This window comes from Bactrocera tryoni, unplaced genomic scaffold (genome assembly GCF_016617805.1).
Source record: "Bactrocera tryoni isolate S06 unplaced genomic scaffold, CSIRO_BtryS06_freeze2 scaffold_11, whole genome shotgun sequence".
NCBI lineage: Eukaryota > Metazoa > Arthropoda > Insecta > Diptera > Tephritidae > Bactrocera > Bactrocera tryoni.
This window is the reverse complement of record NW_024395824.1, coordinates 18027288-18043121: the sequence shown is the minus strand read 5'-3', so window position 1 is coordinate 18043121 and position 15834 is coordinate 18027288. Positions and strand designations below refer to the sequence as shown.

The 15834-nt window shown below is 34.7% G+C and overlaps 1 protein-coding gene across 1 annotated transcript; it reads right to left on the bottom strand.

The window, feature by feature from the left end:
- Window positions 1–2567: 2567 nt before the first annotated feature.
- Window positions 2568–3476, bottom strand: LOC120779737. Its single transcript, XM_040112113.1, has 3 exons — window positions 3333–3476; window positions 3108–3276; window positions 2568–3046 (listed from the first exon to the last, which is right to left on the bottom strand). The coding sequence occupies exons 2-3, from the start codon at window positions 3268–3270 to the stop codon at window positions 2784–2786; spliced, it is 426 nt and encodes a 141-aa protein (XP_039968047.1). The 5' UTR covers window positions 3271–3276; window positions 3333–3476; the 3' UTR covers window positions 2568–2783.
- Between the last annotated feature and the right edge of the window lie 12358 nt (window positions 3477–15834).

Genomic DNA, 15834 nt, shown 5'->3' with positions numbered 1-15834 from the left:
ACATGTAGCTTCTAAAGCACCCATGTTCACTTAGTATTTGGGTTAGGTGGAAATCCAGGTCGACATGTCGTCTGTCGATCCACGAATAGATGACCGATATCAATATGTGGGTCCACCGTCTTTTGAGTGTGGTTAGCCATCGCTGCTGCCATATCGTTGAGCTTTTCACTCTCTCTTCTCTTTTGGCTCTTATAGATTGCTCTGATAATTTGTATACTCGTCACAACCTCTCAACTAGCTACAACAAATTGATAAATTCCAATATACTGCTATTGAGACGATGTGATCTTTATTTGGAAAGATGGATACAAGTGCCTTTATCTGTGCAGTCCATTAGCAGCTGTTCTGGTGTTTCAGACTCCAAGTCGCAGAACCGGAAATTCTCACAAGAAGCTATGCCGATGTTAAATAAATGCTTTTTGAGCTTACAATGGCCAGTGTAGAAGGCGACAAGTAGCCAGCGCTTGTCACTTGGGAGGTTGATTACATAATTATTTAAACATTTTAAGGTTGTAACCACCCATTAGCAACTTGGCACCGCGCATACCTAGGAATTATTGCCAATGCTTCTCCCTAACCACTGCTTCATCATATGCCTTTGGTCAATTATCATATTCTCCAGTTTTTTTTTCACTACCCAACAGGTTAAAGGTGTGGGTAGTTTCACTACTTGGTGTTTCCTCAGAGAGTTTGTCACCTCTGATTGCATGGGTAACGTTTTCCCATTTTTTGTTGATCCAGCTGCGATGGCTATTTCACTTTTCCCATTTCTCATAATTTAAGAGTGCCTTCTAAACGGGTTTTCTGGGGTGCATCCATTACTGTTCCCAGAAGCCATACTTCAATGAGAAAATAGTTAGGACCCCTTGGCAATAAGTATGTCAAAATGCCAAAATCAAAAGCGATACGAAAAGGAGAAACAAAAGGAGAACAACTGAGTGATCAAAACAAAGCAGTAATGTAAAAACTAAGCTCGCGCTTTGTTTGGATTGCTGTTTTAGGTGAAAAATAATATGTTTTCAACAAAAATGTAATTAGGCAATTTACAAGCTTTGTTGTATGTCTTATGTCATATTGTAATAAAAAACTTAACTGTTGTATGTCATATTTTGTCATATTTCTACACTTAATCAGCTGATAGTGAAAAATTAAGAACACAGAAATGCCACCAGAAAGACAGAAAAATAAAATTATAGCTACTTTATGTGAAACGTGACGAAGAAGACGAAGCTATTGAAAGTTTTTTGATCAGCATGAGCTGTTTGCTGAGCAACAGAAGAAGCGTTCATTTCGGCTTACCAAAATGTTCCAGTTGCCAGCGAAATGTGCTAAGGAATCTTGACGAAAGCAGATTCAATCAGATGCTTCGTGTTCGCCCGGAGGAATGTGAACGGATCTTAGAATTAATTAAAAATGATGCTGTTTTTATGACAAGTTCAAGTGCTCCACTACTTCCAATCGAAATGCAACTCAAAATAGTGCTGTATCGGTTGGGATCTTCCGGCGATGGACAATCTGTTCGCAAAGTGGCTTCCTTATTTGGTGTGGGTGATGGAGGCACTATTTAAAATGTAGCGCACCGAATTTTTAAAGCCATATTGCGGTTAACAAATGAGTTTTTGTACTGGCCCAATGAAAGAGAAAGACTGGAAATTGTGTCCGCAACTGCGAAAGAAATGCCATGGTATGTGGGTTACATCGCTGGTTCCGAAATAAAATTAGCTGAAGCACCAGTTATGCAGCATGAAATCTGCTATTCGCGTAAACGTCAATATTCTGTAAAACTACAAGCGATTTGTGACTATAAATTGCGCATAAGACAGGTGACGATTGGTTATTAATATTTTCAAATTGTTCACTAGTAAAGCATCCGGAACGATTCTTTTCGACATCAGAGTTGGTCGCGGGAGATAGTGGCTAACCACTGAAACCATATTTAATAACGCCCTTCCGGCAAAACAGTGTTGAACATAGAAAAGAAGAAAGGGATTTATTCAACGCGTATTTTTCCAAATACCGTGTACGATTGAGAATTTTTTTGGTCTTTTGAAAGAGAAATTCGGTAGTTTAAAGGAGCATAAATTAATAATGCTTTCAACTTCAAATAAGAAGGAATGCAATGACTGGATTATGGTGTGTTGTATTCTTCACAACATGTTAATCAGTTTCGATATAGATAATGAAAACAGCGATGAAATTTTGATGCCTCAATTCCCTTTCTCATCAGAAAATAATATGAAAAATTGCTTGCTTCGTTACATATATACAAAATCAAAATATTTAATATCTACTTATACACATATGTATGTGCATTTGTTCTTTAATCATACAAGTTAATAAAAATGCATGATTATTTTGCTTAATTATAATGCAACTATATTTTTGATTTTGGTTCTTTTATTTTGGGATAGGTACAGTTATCATTTCATTTTCGTATTCTTCAAAAGGCACTAACTATTAATATCACAACAAAACTTATAACATAAAGACTTCATTTAAAACATAAAAAAATGACATAATAATAAAAATAAATTCGGTGAACTAAAAATGTAGTGCATTGTAAAATTATTTATATTTTAGCCTAAGCTCTTCCATTGCCAACCTCTCCTACGTTTGTAATTTCATTTTTTCAATTTCTAATTTGTCATTAATTTCTCTTTTTCTAATTCTATTTCTTTTTCTTTTTACTCTAATTGTTTTTCTTTGATTGACATTTCCCTTTCCCTTGCTGCAACATCAATCTCAAGCTTTTGCTTCCTTATTTCTGCGATCTTGCCATGAACCTACAAAATATCTGACAAGGCAGTTTTGGAATATATTCCTTTCTGCCTTCGAGTGCACACATTGTCGTTCAACGCTGGACTTTGTACTTCTTCAGCTTCAACTGAACTGCCCACTTCAACCACACATTCTGCTCCCGATTGACTTGTAGAGTCGCTTTCTAACAACGTCAGCAAACTGTCTTCCACTACTGCAGAACAATTTAATCTGCTGCCGAAAATATCGTCCAATTCTTCATAGAAAAAACACATTTTTCTTAAAGTATCTATAGAAAAAAATAATGGTCACGATTAAAAAAAAAAAGAGATTTCCTTAAAAGAATTTACTTTTTATTGTGTCGCCTTCCATACTTCCTGCGCCTGTCGACAATTCCAACTCCTTTGCTTTATTATAATTAGTGCGCATATTGCGTACTTTTGCGCACACTATTTTCCATCCTACCGTCAGCTGCGTGTCTTCGATGAAAAGACCATAAAAGCTTTGAGCCATTGGTTTCTTTAAACAAAAATTATTTGACTTTGTTTTGTTTTTTTTTAATTAAAATGACAAACCTCGAAACTTCTATTTCCATTAGGAACTCCACAAGCGCTTTTTCTTCTGTCGCATTCCACTTATGTACCGGGTTGAAACGGCGGCGTTTTGGTTTACACTGCAATAAAATCATTTGCAACCACATAAACATCGAAATATTTTCATATTTCACTTATAATCAACTTAATTTACCTGAATATCGTGGTTTCCTTCCATATTAATAACAAGATTTATTAAATTTATTAATTTCAAACTCTTAAAGGCCAATAATAATAAAGTAAACAAATACAGCTGATAGAATAGCGAACTCAAGAAACATACCACGCAGTGTTGTATCAGTCATATTTTAATTTTGCATGTGAGATAACAACAGTGTTGGTATGACAGTCATAAAAAAATATGACAATATGCCGATATGACGCACTATGACACCTTGTGAATACTTCCAAGCTGCTAATTGGCTTAGCACTGCATGAATTCCTTTGTGATCAAAAGCTCTCTCGAACTCGGTGACCAAGATAGTCTTATGGTTTTGGTGGAGAGAGTGTCAGATACGTAGTGTTGGAGTTGAATAAGTGAATCCATTGCACTGTGCTGTTGTTTGAAAGCCGTTTGGTTGTGATTTATAAAATTATTTTTTGTAGCGAATCATGAAAGTCGCCTAGCAATGATTTTTTCGAAAATTTTACTTAAGCAGGATAGCAAGGAAATTGGTCTGTAAGAAGTAATTAGGTTCAATGCTTTATTTGGTTTAATAATTGGGATAATGGTGGCTATCCGCCAGTTTTGTGGGTAGAATCCTTTGTGGAAAATTTAGTTGGGAAAGTAAATCTTTCAAAGCAGTTTCGTTAAAAACTTGCTGGAGTGGTATATATGTACATGTTAATAATAGTAAAGCTAAAATTTAAGTTGATTTTGAGAACTATTGCTGATAGTGTGGAATTTAAATCGATAATTTCATGTGGTATGATTTTTATTAAAATGCAAACGCCTGGCTTATTGCTTTGGATGTTATGTAAATTCGAAAAATAACCGCTGTATTGTCTAGGACAGGAAATGTTGTTAATGGGAGTAACTGAGATATGTGTTTCTTGAATACAAATATCGTGTGGGTTTTGCTCTTTTAAGAGTAATACGAGTTCATCATAATTGTTGTTGTACCCGTTTATGTTCCACTGGATGATTTTAAGCGTCATTAATAAGACAGAGAGAAAAAAATAGAATGTATATAGTATGTTCGGATATCGTTTGTATTAAATTTCATCTTCGGATGTAATTAATTCTTGAGTGTTGGAAAATACTAGGGAAAAGGATGGAAGAGGTTCGAAAGGTAGGGATTGGAATTGAGAAGACGGAGAGAATAGTGAGTTTTTTTGGTATGGTGAAGTCATTTGAGTGGACGGCTAGTATTGAGAAAGAGGTGGGCTATTATTAGTGGTGAGGTTAGTGGTGAGATCATTATAGGCAGAGAGTCTTGGTGGACTATCAGAGTTTATGGAGCGGCGAGAGAGGTTAGTTCCGTTTGAAATGTTCCTTTCTAATGCTTGAGTGGATTCCACTATGGGCGATTTGGAAATATTGATTTGCTGTAAAGGAGAAGTGCTTTTAGGTTGAGTGCTATTTTTGGTGATTTTTGGTGAATTTGATCTTTGAGTGTTGCTGGGAGAACTAATGTTGTTAGTGTTTACGGTGGTGGAAGAGTCAACGTTAGTGTTTGTTACTTCGATATTTTCGTTGGAATTGGACGCTATTGAAGCATATGTATTATTGGATAAAAAAGCTGGTGTTGTTTGTTCCTTATGAATTTTTATTGCTCCGCGCATTGAACATTTTTTTATTGTTTTATTTTTTATTATCTCCTTTGCTTGTATGAATTTGGTACAGTCTTTGGAGGATGATGCGTGTTGTTGGAAGCAGTTGATGCAAAAAATGCGTTCGCAATCAGATGGGGCATGGGGAGGGAGTGAACAATTAACACAAAGAGGGGAATGATTACAGCGCTTTGCTGTATGACCAAGAAGTTGGCAATTTTTGCAGCGCATTGGCAATGAAATATATTGACGTACCAAAAGTTTACACCAGGCAACGTCAATTTTATTTGGTAACTTTTAGAGGTTGAAGGTTAGTAACAAAACCCCCAAGGGGTGCGGTTTTCCTTCAATAAGAATGTCAAGTTAAAAGAGTAGTGTTTGCCGTTGACGATTTTTTCGCTTGGTCTTACTTCCTCCATGTGATCTAAATGGAGGTGTTCTTCTAACACAACATCATTTTCTGATTTGAGTTCACCTTTTTTAAGAAAGCTTCTTTCCAAACTTGGAAACTGCTGTAATGCAGAGGTGCGAGAGCGACCTAAGATGAGTGCGTTAGGAAATTGTTGCTTAAGTGGTAGTCGTACGACATACCGACCATTTCCTGATCTAGCAGTTGTAGTCTTCATAATACTGATCTTCTGGCGTTGTAATTGAGAGGGAGAGCTCTCCAACCTCCCAAAATTTCTTTAATTGTGAATTAGGGTATTCATTGGATATTTCTTTAATTTGAGTTGACATGGTGGTAACTGGTTCCGAACTAGTCCACTTAGTATCCAACCGAATATGGTATTTTGAGCTAGAAGGGTGTTTGAAAAATTTTCTACACCTTCAAGTATAATTTGCAGTATAAGGTCGCTGCCTACTAAAAGGTATATTTCAAGTGGAGCGTTGCAGTCGGAATCTGCTAGCTTTAGGTGTGTAACCTTTTGCCAATGTACAACAACAAAGTTGTCGTAGCTATCAAAATATACCGATATTACTCAATTCAGCAATATTTTGTAAATATACAATATCATTGCTCATTAAAGTTAATTTCAAAAATTTACAACAACAGCACATTTCGTCGGCACTAAACCAGAACGGAAGCCGTGCCGCCGCAATGTAAGCCATTTCTCGACCAAAATGAGGTTTGCTGTTTTGCTATAATTATTGCTTACGTTATCATTATAGAGTATATACAAATAAGTACTGGTAAGTAAGAACTCGTACATATGTAAGTTTATAGTAAATAAGCAAATTCTGTATAAAAGAAATGTGTTTAATAAAGAAAGTTGAGTTCAACTTCACCATTCCAAACAGCGTGTTATTAATCATCTGGTGGCAACCATTAACTGGCGCCCGAGAGCTTTAAACAACTTGAAGTTGCCTACACCAAAAGTATTAAAGTGAATCTGTACGCACAAATATCATTATCCGGAAGGATAAACGACGGAATTTAATTTTTATGAAAAGTTCAGTCGAGTTTGACATAAGTCATTAAAAACAGTATTTAAAACCTTGTTCGGAAATTTAATTACAAGTGGACCCAAAAAACGCCGCAAAAACAAAAAAGCGCGTCAAGTGTCGTGACATATCTTAAGATTTGTTAAACAATAAAGCTAAGTGTTTGACAAATCAAATTAAAAATACTAATAAAGTGGGCAACTGAAACAAGAAGCCGCCAAATCAACGCCTGGAGTGACGTCATCCACCCCCCAGTAGAGGACTAACGCTTCAAACAGGACCAAGTGGACCATCCAAAGAGAATGACAAAGTTGATGCTGATACTCCTGTAAGTTAATTTTAAGCTTACATAAAAATTATAACTACCCAATATATTAAAAATATTGCATAGCAATAAATATCGGCCAAATAAATTTTAAGTATTATAATAATTACCCGATATATAAAAAAAGATTAAAAATCTTAATAAGCAAATAAAATTTATACCCGATATATAAAAAATCTAAAAAATTGTTAATAGCAATAAATATATATAAAGTATCATATTGTTAAAGCAATAAATAGTCGAAATTGTAAATCACAGTAATGGAGCAAATTCAAGAAGCTATTACACACCTAACAGGTGCTGTTAATGCACAAATAGAACAATCAACAATATTGAGCAATAGGATAAATCAGTTAGAAAGTAGAATTAGTCCCCATAACGAAAGTTCTATTTCAAATAACCATATTCACTTAACTGAGTCAGACTTAATAGAAATTAGTAGATTACCTGACAGCATGAAGAACCTCCCAACGTTCGAAGGAGATCCGATCCAATTCATATCCTGGATCCACAACGTCGAATCTGTTTTGCAGGACTACGAAGTAGTTAGAACGAAGCCACTGTATAGAGCCATCCTAGGACATATTAGGCAGAAAATTAAAGGCCCTGCAGATACGGCCTTAATCTCATACAACATATTCAATGATGATTGGGGAACAATCAAAAATTGTTTGTCACTACACTATGCAGACAAACGCGACCTTAGGACTCTAGAACACGAACTAGGGACCTTATCCGAAAAATCAGCGTAGAGCAATTATACACAAGAGTCAATCACCAACTATCGCTGATAATAAACAAAATAAAGAGTCATAATTATTCAAGAGAACAAATAATGTTCTACTGGAAACCTATTGGAATCGAGCCCTTGATAAATTTATCAGAGGCCTAAACGGCGAATTGTCTAGAATGCTGGTCATTCAACGCCCCAGCAACCTACTCGAAGCATACGCTTTCTGCCTTGAAATTCAAAACATTAGCTTTAGAAACTATTCAATATATACAAAAAATGGAGGTAGCTCTAATCAAATGCAAAAACATCAAATGAATCCAAAACCAATATTTGTACCAAGGGTATTAAACCCTGTCGAAAAAAATTTAATCTATAATAAAAACATGCAAAATCAAGCACCGCCACCACCCAGACCAACCAATCCCTATGGAGGTGGACCCTTCAATACACTCACGAATAATAAACTATATGAATCGACCGAACAATACGCCTATCCAATTATTCTTCAAATATCCCTAGGAAATCCCAAAAACTATTTAATGTCCAAACAGAGGACGAGGGACTAAATTTTATGACAGACGCTTGTCTACCCTACCCTATTTAGAACTAACTTTAAAGAACGGGGATATCGCGAAGTTCCTTGTAGATACGGGAGCTAATAAAAACTTTGTCTCCGAAAAACTTTCAAAAAATTCAATGAAACTTGTGTGTCCTTTTAAGGTTCACTCAGCCACAGGTCAAGTAAATATAACCCATAAACTACGTGGACCATTCTTCGGAAGTATAGGTATTACAGATAATTTTGATTTCTTTACATTACCCAATTTAAAATCCTTTGATGGCATCATTGGCGATGATACCCTCGAAGAATTGGGAGCAATCATAAATAGGAAAAATGACACAATAGCCCTCAAGGATGTGGCACTGCCACTAAAACAAAATATCTCTAAACAAATAAATAATATTCAAGAAAACCCCTATGAACATGAAGTTAAGGAAATGATAAATAAATATTCGGAACTTTTCGGACCAGTCTCCGACAGTGGGACAATCGACACAACTGTATTAGCAGAAATTAGAACAACAAGTGAAGAACCGATATATACAAAATCATATCCTTACCCAACCAACCTACGGGGCGAAGTAGAAAAACAAGTAAAAGAACTTCTAAACAATGGTGTAATAAGGCCTTCAAAGAGTCCGTATAACTCCCCATTGTGGATTGTTCCAAAAAAACCAGGTCCATCAGGAGAAAAAAAGTATAGAGTAGTTGTTGATTTTAAACGACTAAACGCAATAACTATACCTGATTCCTATCCAATACCTGATATAAACAACACTCTCGCTAGCTTAAAGTGCCCATACACGAGCACACAAGTGCGTTCGATCGGTATGTGTGCGCCTGCGGTTTATCGTGTATGGGCTTGTTCGCGTACCGATCCATGTTCTTGTATGGCGTTGTCTGCGCACAAAATCTCATTTCTTTCGTTGCGCCGAACAGTGAAGTTCGCGGACAAAGGGAAGTGTTAAGGGGAGAGCCTGCTTTCGAGGCTTCGAAAAATCGATTTTTTTGGGAGGGAAAGAAATAATTGATTCCACCCAAATTTCTAGGTTTTATAGTTATATATTTGAACAACTTTCACAAATTTTTTGGATACGAAATCTTTGATATTCTGCCTTTGGGAAGCAATTGCCCGATGCATCTCGCATGTGCATTTTTCGGACGGCGGGCAGGATGCAGGTCGCAATTTCTATTGGAAACAAAAAATTTAAAGAGATTCATATTTTTTATGAATTTATCTTCTAGTTAAACTAAGAAAATTCCAAAAAAAGTGTAAAATTTTAAACAATTTTTAAAAATTGAATAAATAGTGGCTTTTGACCAAAAAAATGTTACTTTATGCTGTTTAGAAGTATGTTAAGACTTGACTTTTCTTAAATTTTTTTTTTACATTAAATAGAAGATAATTTTATGCCAATGATAATAAACTTTGCCCTAATTCCATACGACGTTTAGTTTTTTCTCTATCCTGCCCGCCAATTAAGAATAATCGTAAAAATGAAAAACCGAGAAATGTATATCTGCTAGATGCTCGGTTCGATAATATTTCGAATACCCATATATAACTTTGGGACATATTCTTAGATACATTTTAAGGAAAAAAAAACGATTGTTTGAAGCTTTTAAAGCAGGCTTCCCTCTTAATAAAGATTTCGTATCAGAAATTATAGATCTTATAAATAATGAATTGGCAATTTGGCAAATGAAAAATGATGAATATAATTGAGAAAAATAAAAGTTGGAATAACGTATTAACGAAATACAAAGAAATAGATAAAAGTGCTACATTAGAAATAAATTCGAAGAAATGTTCCGCTTCCCTGTCGCACATGTTAACTCTGTGAAGAACGAACTCAAAATGGATTTGTGTGTCGTCTATGGGCAAACGAATTCATACCGATCGAACGAACTTGTGTGCTCGTGTATGGGCACTTTTAGGCGAATGTAAGTATTTTACTACACTCGACCTTACATCCGGATTCCACCAAATCAGGATGAAGGAAAAGGACATAGAAAAGACAGCTTTTTCTACAGCCAATGGTAAATATGAATTTACTAGGCTGCCATTCTGTCTTAAAAATGCCCCTTCCATTTTTCAGAGAATGATCAATGATGTTCTCAAAACGCTTATAGGAAAAGCCTGCTACGTTTATATCGATGATATTATAATAATGGGAAAAACTAAAGAGGGACACTTACGAAATATTGAAGATGTGTTCATGCTTTTGTACAAATCAAATTTAAAAGTCAATCTGGAAAAATCCAAATTTTTTAGAACAGAAGTAAATTTTCTAGGTCATATCGTTCCTGACAAAATATCCGCAATTAAAAAAATTCCCGCACCTGCTAACCTTAAGGAATTAAAAGGTTTCCTGGGTTTAGCATCGTATTATAGGAGATTTATAAAAGACTTTGCAAAAATTGTCAAGCCACTTATCAATTTAACTAGAGGGGAAAATGCTCAAATAAAAGCAAGTCAATCCAAACGGATACAAGTTTCACTAACAGAGGAAGGTTTGAAATCATTTAATGACATAAAATATTTGCTTACATCTTCTGAAATTCTGGTATTCCCAGACTTCAACAAACCCTTTATTCTGACGACAGATGCTTCCAATACTGCAATCGGAGCAGTCTTTTCACAAGGGATAATCGGTCAAGACAGACCCATAACTAGACATGTAAGTTATCACTCAACAAAACCGAAGAGAATTACTCGACAATAGAGAAAGAAATGCTCGCCATAGTATGGTCCCTCGACAAATAAAGGACTTACCTGTATGGAGCTAAAGAAATAAAAATTCTTACCAGCCACTGACGGTTGCACTAAGCAACAGTAATAACAATGCCAAGTTAAAAAGGTGGAAAGTAAGGATAAAAGAATAAAATTATAAACTAATTTACAAACCAGGAAAAACAAACGTAGCCGTTTAGTTCGTCAGATGAAAATACACAACATGGCGCAGAAGAGGATAGCTCAAAGCTCATTACTCACTGTGAAGCTCCAATTAACGTATTTAAAAATCAAGTTATATTTACAGAAGAAAAGGAGGAAATTACACACGAAGAACCTCATCCAAGCTTCCACAGACACCTCATTAAATGTGAAGTTTACGATAAAGAAAACCTAAGTAAAATCTTGAAAAGCGTTCTAAACCCAAACATAATCAATGGAATTAAAATCCGAGATAAATGCATTTCATTACTACAGCAAATATATCAAAAAAAATTTCTCCCAATTTCGTATCAGGATAACACAGAAAGTAGATACCGATATGGCAGACGAAGATGTCAAATTTAAAATAATAGAACAAGAACACAAAAGAGCCCATCGCAAGTAAAGAAAATAAAGACCAGGTATTGGAAAAATACTATTTTCTATAATACTATAATAAGTACGACCGGCATCCACAAAAACCCAGGATACAGGCAACACCCATACCTTCGTATCCAACAGAAATACTGCATATCGACATTACAGAAATTTCCGGCGAAAAATATATCTCGTGCGTTGACAAATTCACTAAATTTGTAAAATTTTTCAGGATAAAAAATAAATCAGTACTGCATATCAGGGATAAATTGATAAAGCTTCTACACTATTTCACTGTACCAAAGACGTTGGTCATGGACAATGAAGGCAGCTTTATAAGCCCAATAACTCTGAACTATTTAGAAGGGTTAGGAATTGAAATCTATCTAGCACCACTTCAGAAAAGGGAAGTCAAAGGTGCGATAAAACGTGTGCATTCCACTATGATTGAAATAATCAGATGTCTCCAAGTAGAATATCCTGATTACTCTATCAAAGGAATTGTCAACATTGCCGTTGACAGATATAATAACACGATACATTCAGTTACGAAAAAGAAACCAGCTGATATTTTCTATGGAAGAACACAGAGAATTAACTACCAAGATTTAACAAACTTTAGGGAAATAGTTAATTCTGACCTTCGAAATGAAATAGCCAGAAACCAAAAAAATACACTAAATTATCACAACAAAAATAGGTAAAAAATAAGGAATTACGAACCTGGTGATACTATATTTAAAAAGAACAAACAAATTAAAGGGAAAACGAAACCCATTTTTAAAAAATAAACTGTCGCTAAAGACAATACCGTCACAATAACTACTAAAGTTAACAGAAATATTCATAAATCACATTTAAAAAACTAACTGACATTTACTCTTTAGACTCTTCCCTTACCGGACAACTGCAACAGTGGGCACCTACGAATATGACAGCCCGCTCGCGACGATCAAACAAGGACTACGAAAGATTACAAAAGGGATGTATAAAATTATCCACACTATCGACTTGGACGACTACGAAAAAATTACCAACGACGTCAGACTTACTATATACCACGAAATTAGTAAAACAAATATTTTATTTCCACAATTAAAACATCAACTTTCCGAGATAGATAGCTTACTAAGCCAACTGCGAACAAAAAATGCAACTATTCAAAAGAGATCAATCAATTGGATAGGATCTGCTTGGAAATCCCGTTGACACTGACTGGGACCAAATACTTTCCACAACACATTAACTGACTGAAAACAGTAACGTACAGTACACCACAAACCAATACCTTATCAAGACAAAAAATAAAATATTAGATAGTTATAACATGATTGTGGATGAAATAAGTAAGAATAATAAGGAATTATTCGAACAAACATTATATAATAGGTTAGGTATCGTAAAAGACGAAATTGCAAAAATTATAATGGCAACCCAATTAGCAAAACAAGGAATCGTTCATTCTCAAATTCTAAATAAAGAAGATATCGCAAATATTTTATCTCAAACTGAGACATTACCTTTTAAAAATGAACTGCAATCACTCAAATATGCAGAACCTTCTATGATTATTAAAGACTGACTTCTTTTATATGTAATTTCACTTCTAAAAACCGAAGATACCCTTTACAATAATATTATCATACGTTCAACTGTAAAACACCTTAAACGAGTATATTTAGAATTCACCAATATTTTCATATCCCAAATCGACAAATATGGCATACTTGGAAATTGCATTGAAGTAGATGATACTACTATATGCAAGGGAAACCAACTTAAGAAACTAAACAAAACCCATTGCATTTCACAGATCCTTAGCGGAGAAAAAGCGCTTAGTGATTACCAATATGTAAACCAAGCTATAATTGAATTAATTAGTGAAGGAACAAAATTTCTTTCAAATTTTATTGGAAATATTACATATAATAATACATCTTTTAAAATAAATGGTACTTTTCTCATAAACTTCTATAAAGAAACTGTAACTTTGAATAACGTTAGTTACACAAACTGGCAAACAAGTTCCTACCAAATCTTACCCGCAATACTTCAGAATAACCTAACGGAAAATGAAATTAAATTAGACTTAAACTATTTACATAAGCTACATTTAAATAATGTAAATGAACTAGAACGAATAACATCAAAAAACATTATTTCAATTAGCTCAAGCTTCTTAGCAATTCTTGTTGCAGTAACACTATCATTAGTTTTATATATCATACTCAAACCAAAAACCAGAAATTCATTTCTTATCCCACCAATAATAGATTACCCACAGCTTTCAGTAGCCAATAATTCTTAATCAGCGAGACGCTGATGCTTAAGAAGGGGGGAGTTATCACAGCTAGCATAGCTAACAAAATGTACAACAACAAAGTTGTCGTAGCTAGCAAAATGTACCGATATTACTCAATTCAGCAATATTCTGTAAATATACAATATCATTGCTCAATAAAGTTAATTTCCAAAATTTACAACAACAGCACATTTCGTCGGCACTAAACCAGAACGGAAGCCGTGCCGCCGCAATGTAAGCCGTTTCTCGACCAAAATGAGGTTTGCTGTTTTGCTATAATTATTGCTTACGTTATCATTATAGAGTATATACAAATAAGTACTGGTAAGTAAGAACTCGTACATATGTAAGTTTATAGTAAATAAGCAAATTCTGTATAAAAGAAATGTGTTTAATAAAGAAAGTTGAGTTCAACTTCACCATTCAAAACAGCGTGTTATTAATCATCTGGTGGCAACCATTAACTGGCGCCCGAGAACTTTAAAAAACTTGAAGTTGCCTACACCAAACGTATTAAAGTGAATCTGTACGCACAAATATCATTATCCAGAAGGATAAACGACGGAATTTAATTTTTATAGAAAGTTGAGTCGAGTTTGACATAAGTCATTAAAAACAGTATTTAAAACCTTGTTCGGAAATTTAATTACAAGTGTACGCAAAAAACGCCGCAGAAACAAAAAAGCGCGTCAAATGTCCTGACATATCTTAAGATTTGTTAAAGAATGAAGCTAAGTGTTTGACAAATCAAATTAAAAATACTAATAAAGTGGGCAACTGAAACAAGAAGCCGCCAAATCAACGCCTGGAGTGACGTCATCCACCCCATAGTAGAAGACTAACGCTTCAAACAGGACCAAGTGGACCGTCCAAAGAGTTAATATTAAGCTTACTTAAGAATTATAACTGCCCGATATATTAAAAATATTGCATAGCAATAAATATCGATCAAATAAATTTTAAGTATTATAATAAGTACCCGATATATAAAAAAATATTAAAAATCTTAATAAGCAAATAAAATTTATACCGGATATATAAAAAGTCTAAAAAATTGTTAATAGCAATAAATATACATATATAAAGTATCATATTGTTAAAGCAATAAATAGTCGAAATTGTAAATCACAGTAATGGAGCAAATTCAAGAAGCTATTACACACCTAACAGGTGCTGTTAATGCACAAATAGAACAATCAACAATATTGAGCAATAGCATAAATCAGTTAGAAAGTAGAATTAGTCCCCATAACGAAAGTTCTATCTCAAATAACCATATTCACTTAACTGAGTCAGACTTAATAGAAATTAGTAGATTACCTGACAGCATGAAGAACCTCCCAACGTTCGAAGTAGATCCGATTTCATATCCTGGATCCACAACGTCGAATCTGTTTTGCAGGACTACGAAGTAGTTAGAACAAAGCCACTGTATAGAGCCATCCTACGACATATTAGGCAGAAAATTAAAGGCCCTGCAGACACGGCCTTAATCTCATACAACATATTCAATGATGATTGGGGAACAATCAAAAATTGTTTGTCACTACACTATGCAGACAAACGCGACCTTAGGACTTTAGAACACGAACTAGGAACCTTATCCGAAAAACACTTCAGCGTGGAGCAATTCTACACAAGAGTCAATCACCAACCATCGCTGATAATAAACAAAATAAAGAGTCATGATTATTCAAGAGAACAAATAATGTTCTACAGGAAACCTATAGGAATCGAGCCCTTGATATATTTATCAGAGGCCTAAACGGCGAATTGTCTAGAATGCTGGTCATTCAACGCCCCAGCAACCAACCCGAAGTATACGCTTCCTGCCTTGAAATTCAAAACATTTACTTAAGAAACTATTCAATATATACAAAAAATGGAGGTAGCTCTAATTAAATGCAAAAACATCAAATGAATCCAAAACCAATATTTGTACCAAGGGTATTAAACCCTGCCGAAAAAAATTTAATCTATAATAAAAACATGCAAAATCAAGCACCGCCACCACCCAGACCAACCAATCCCTA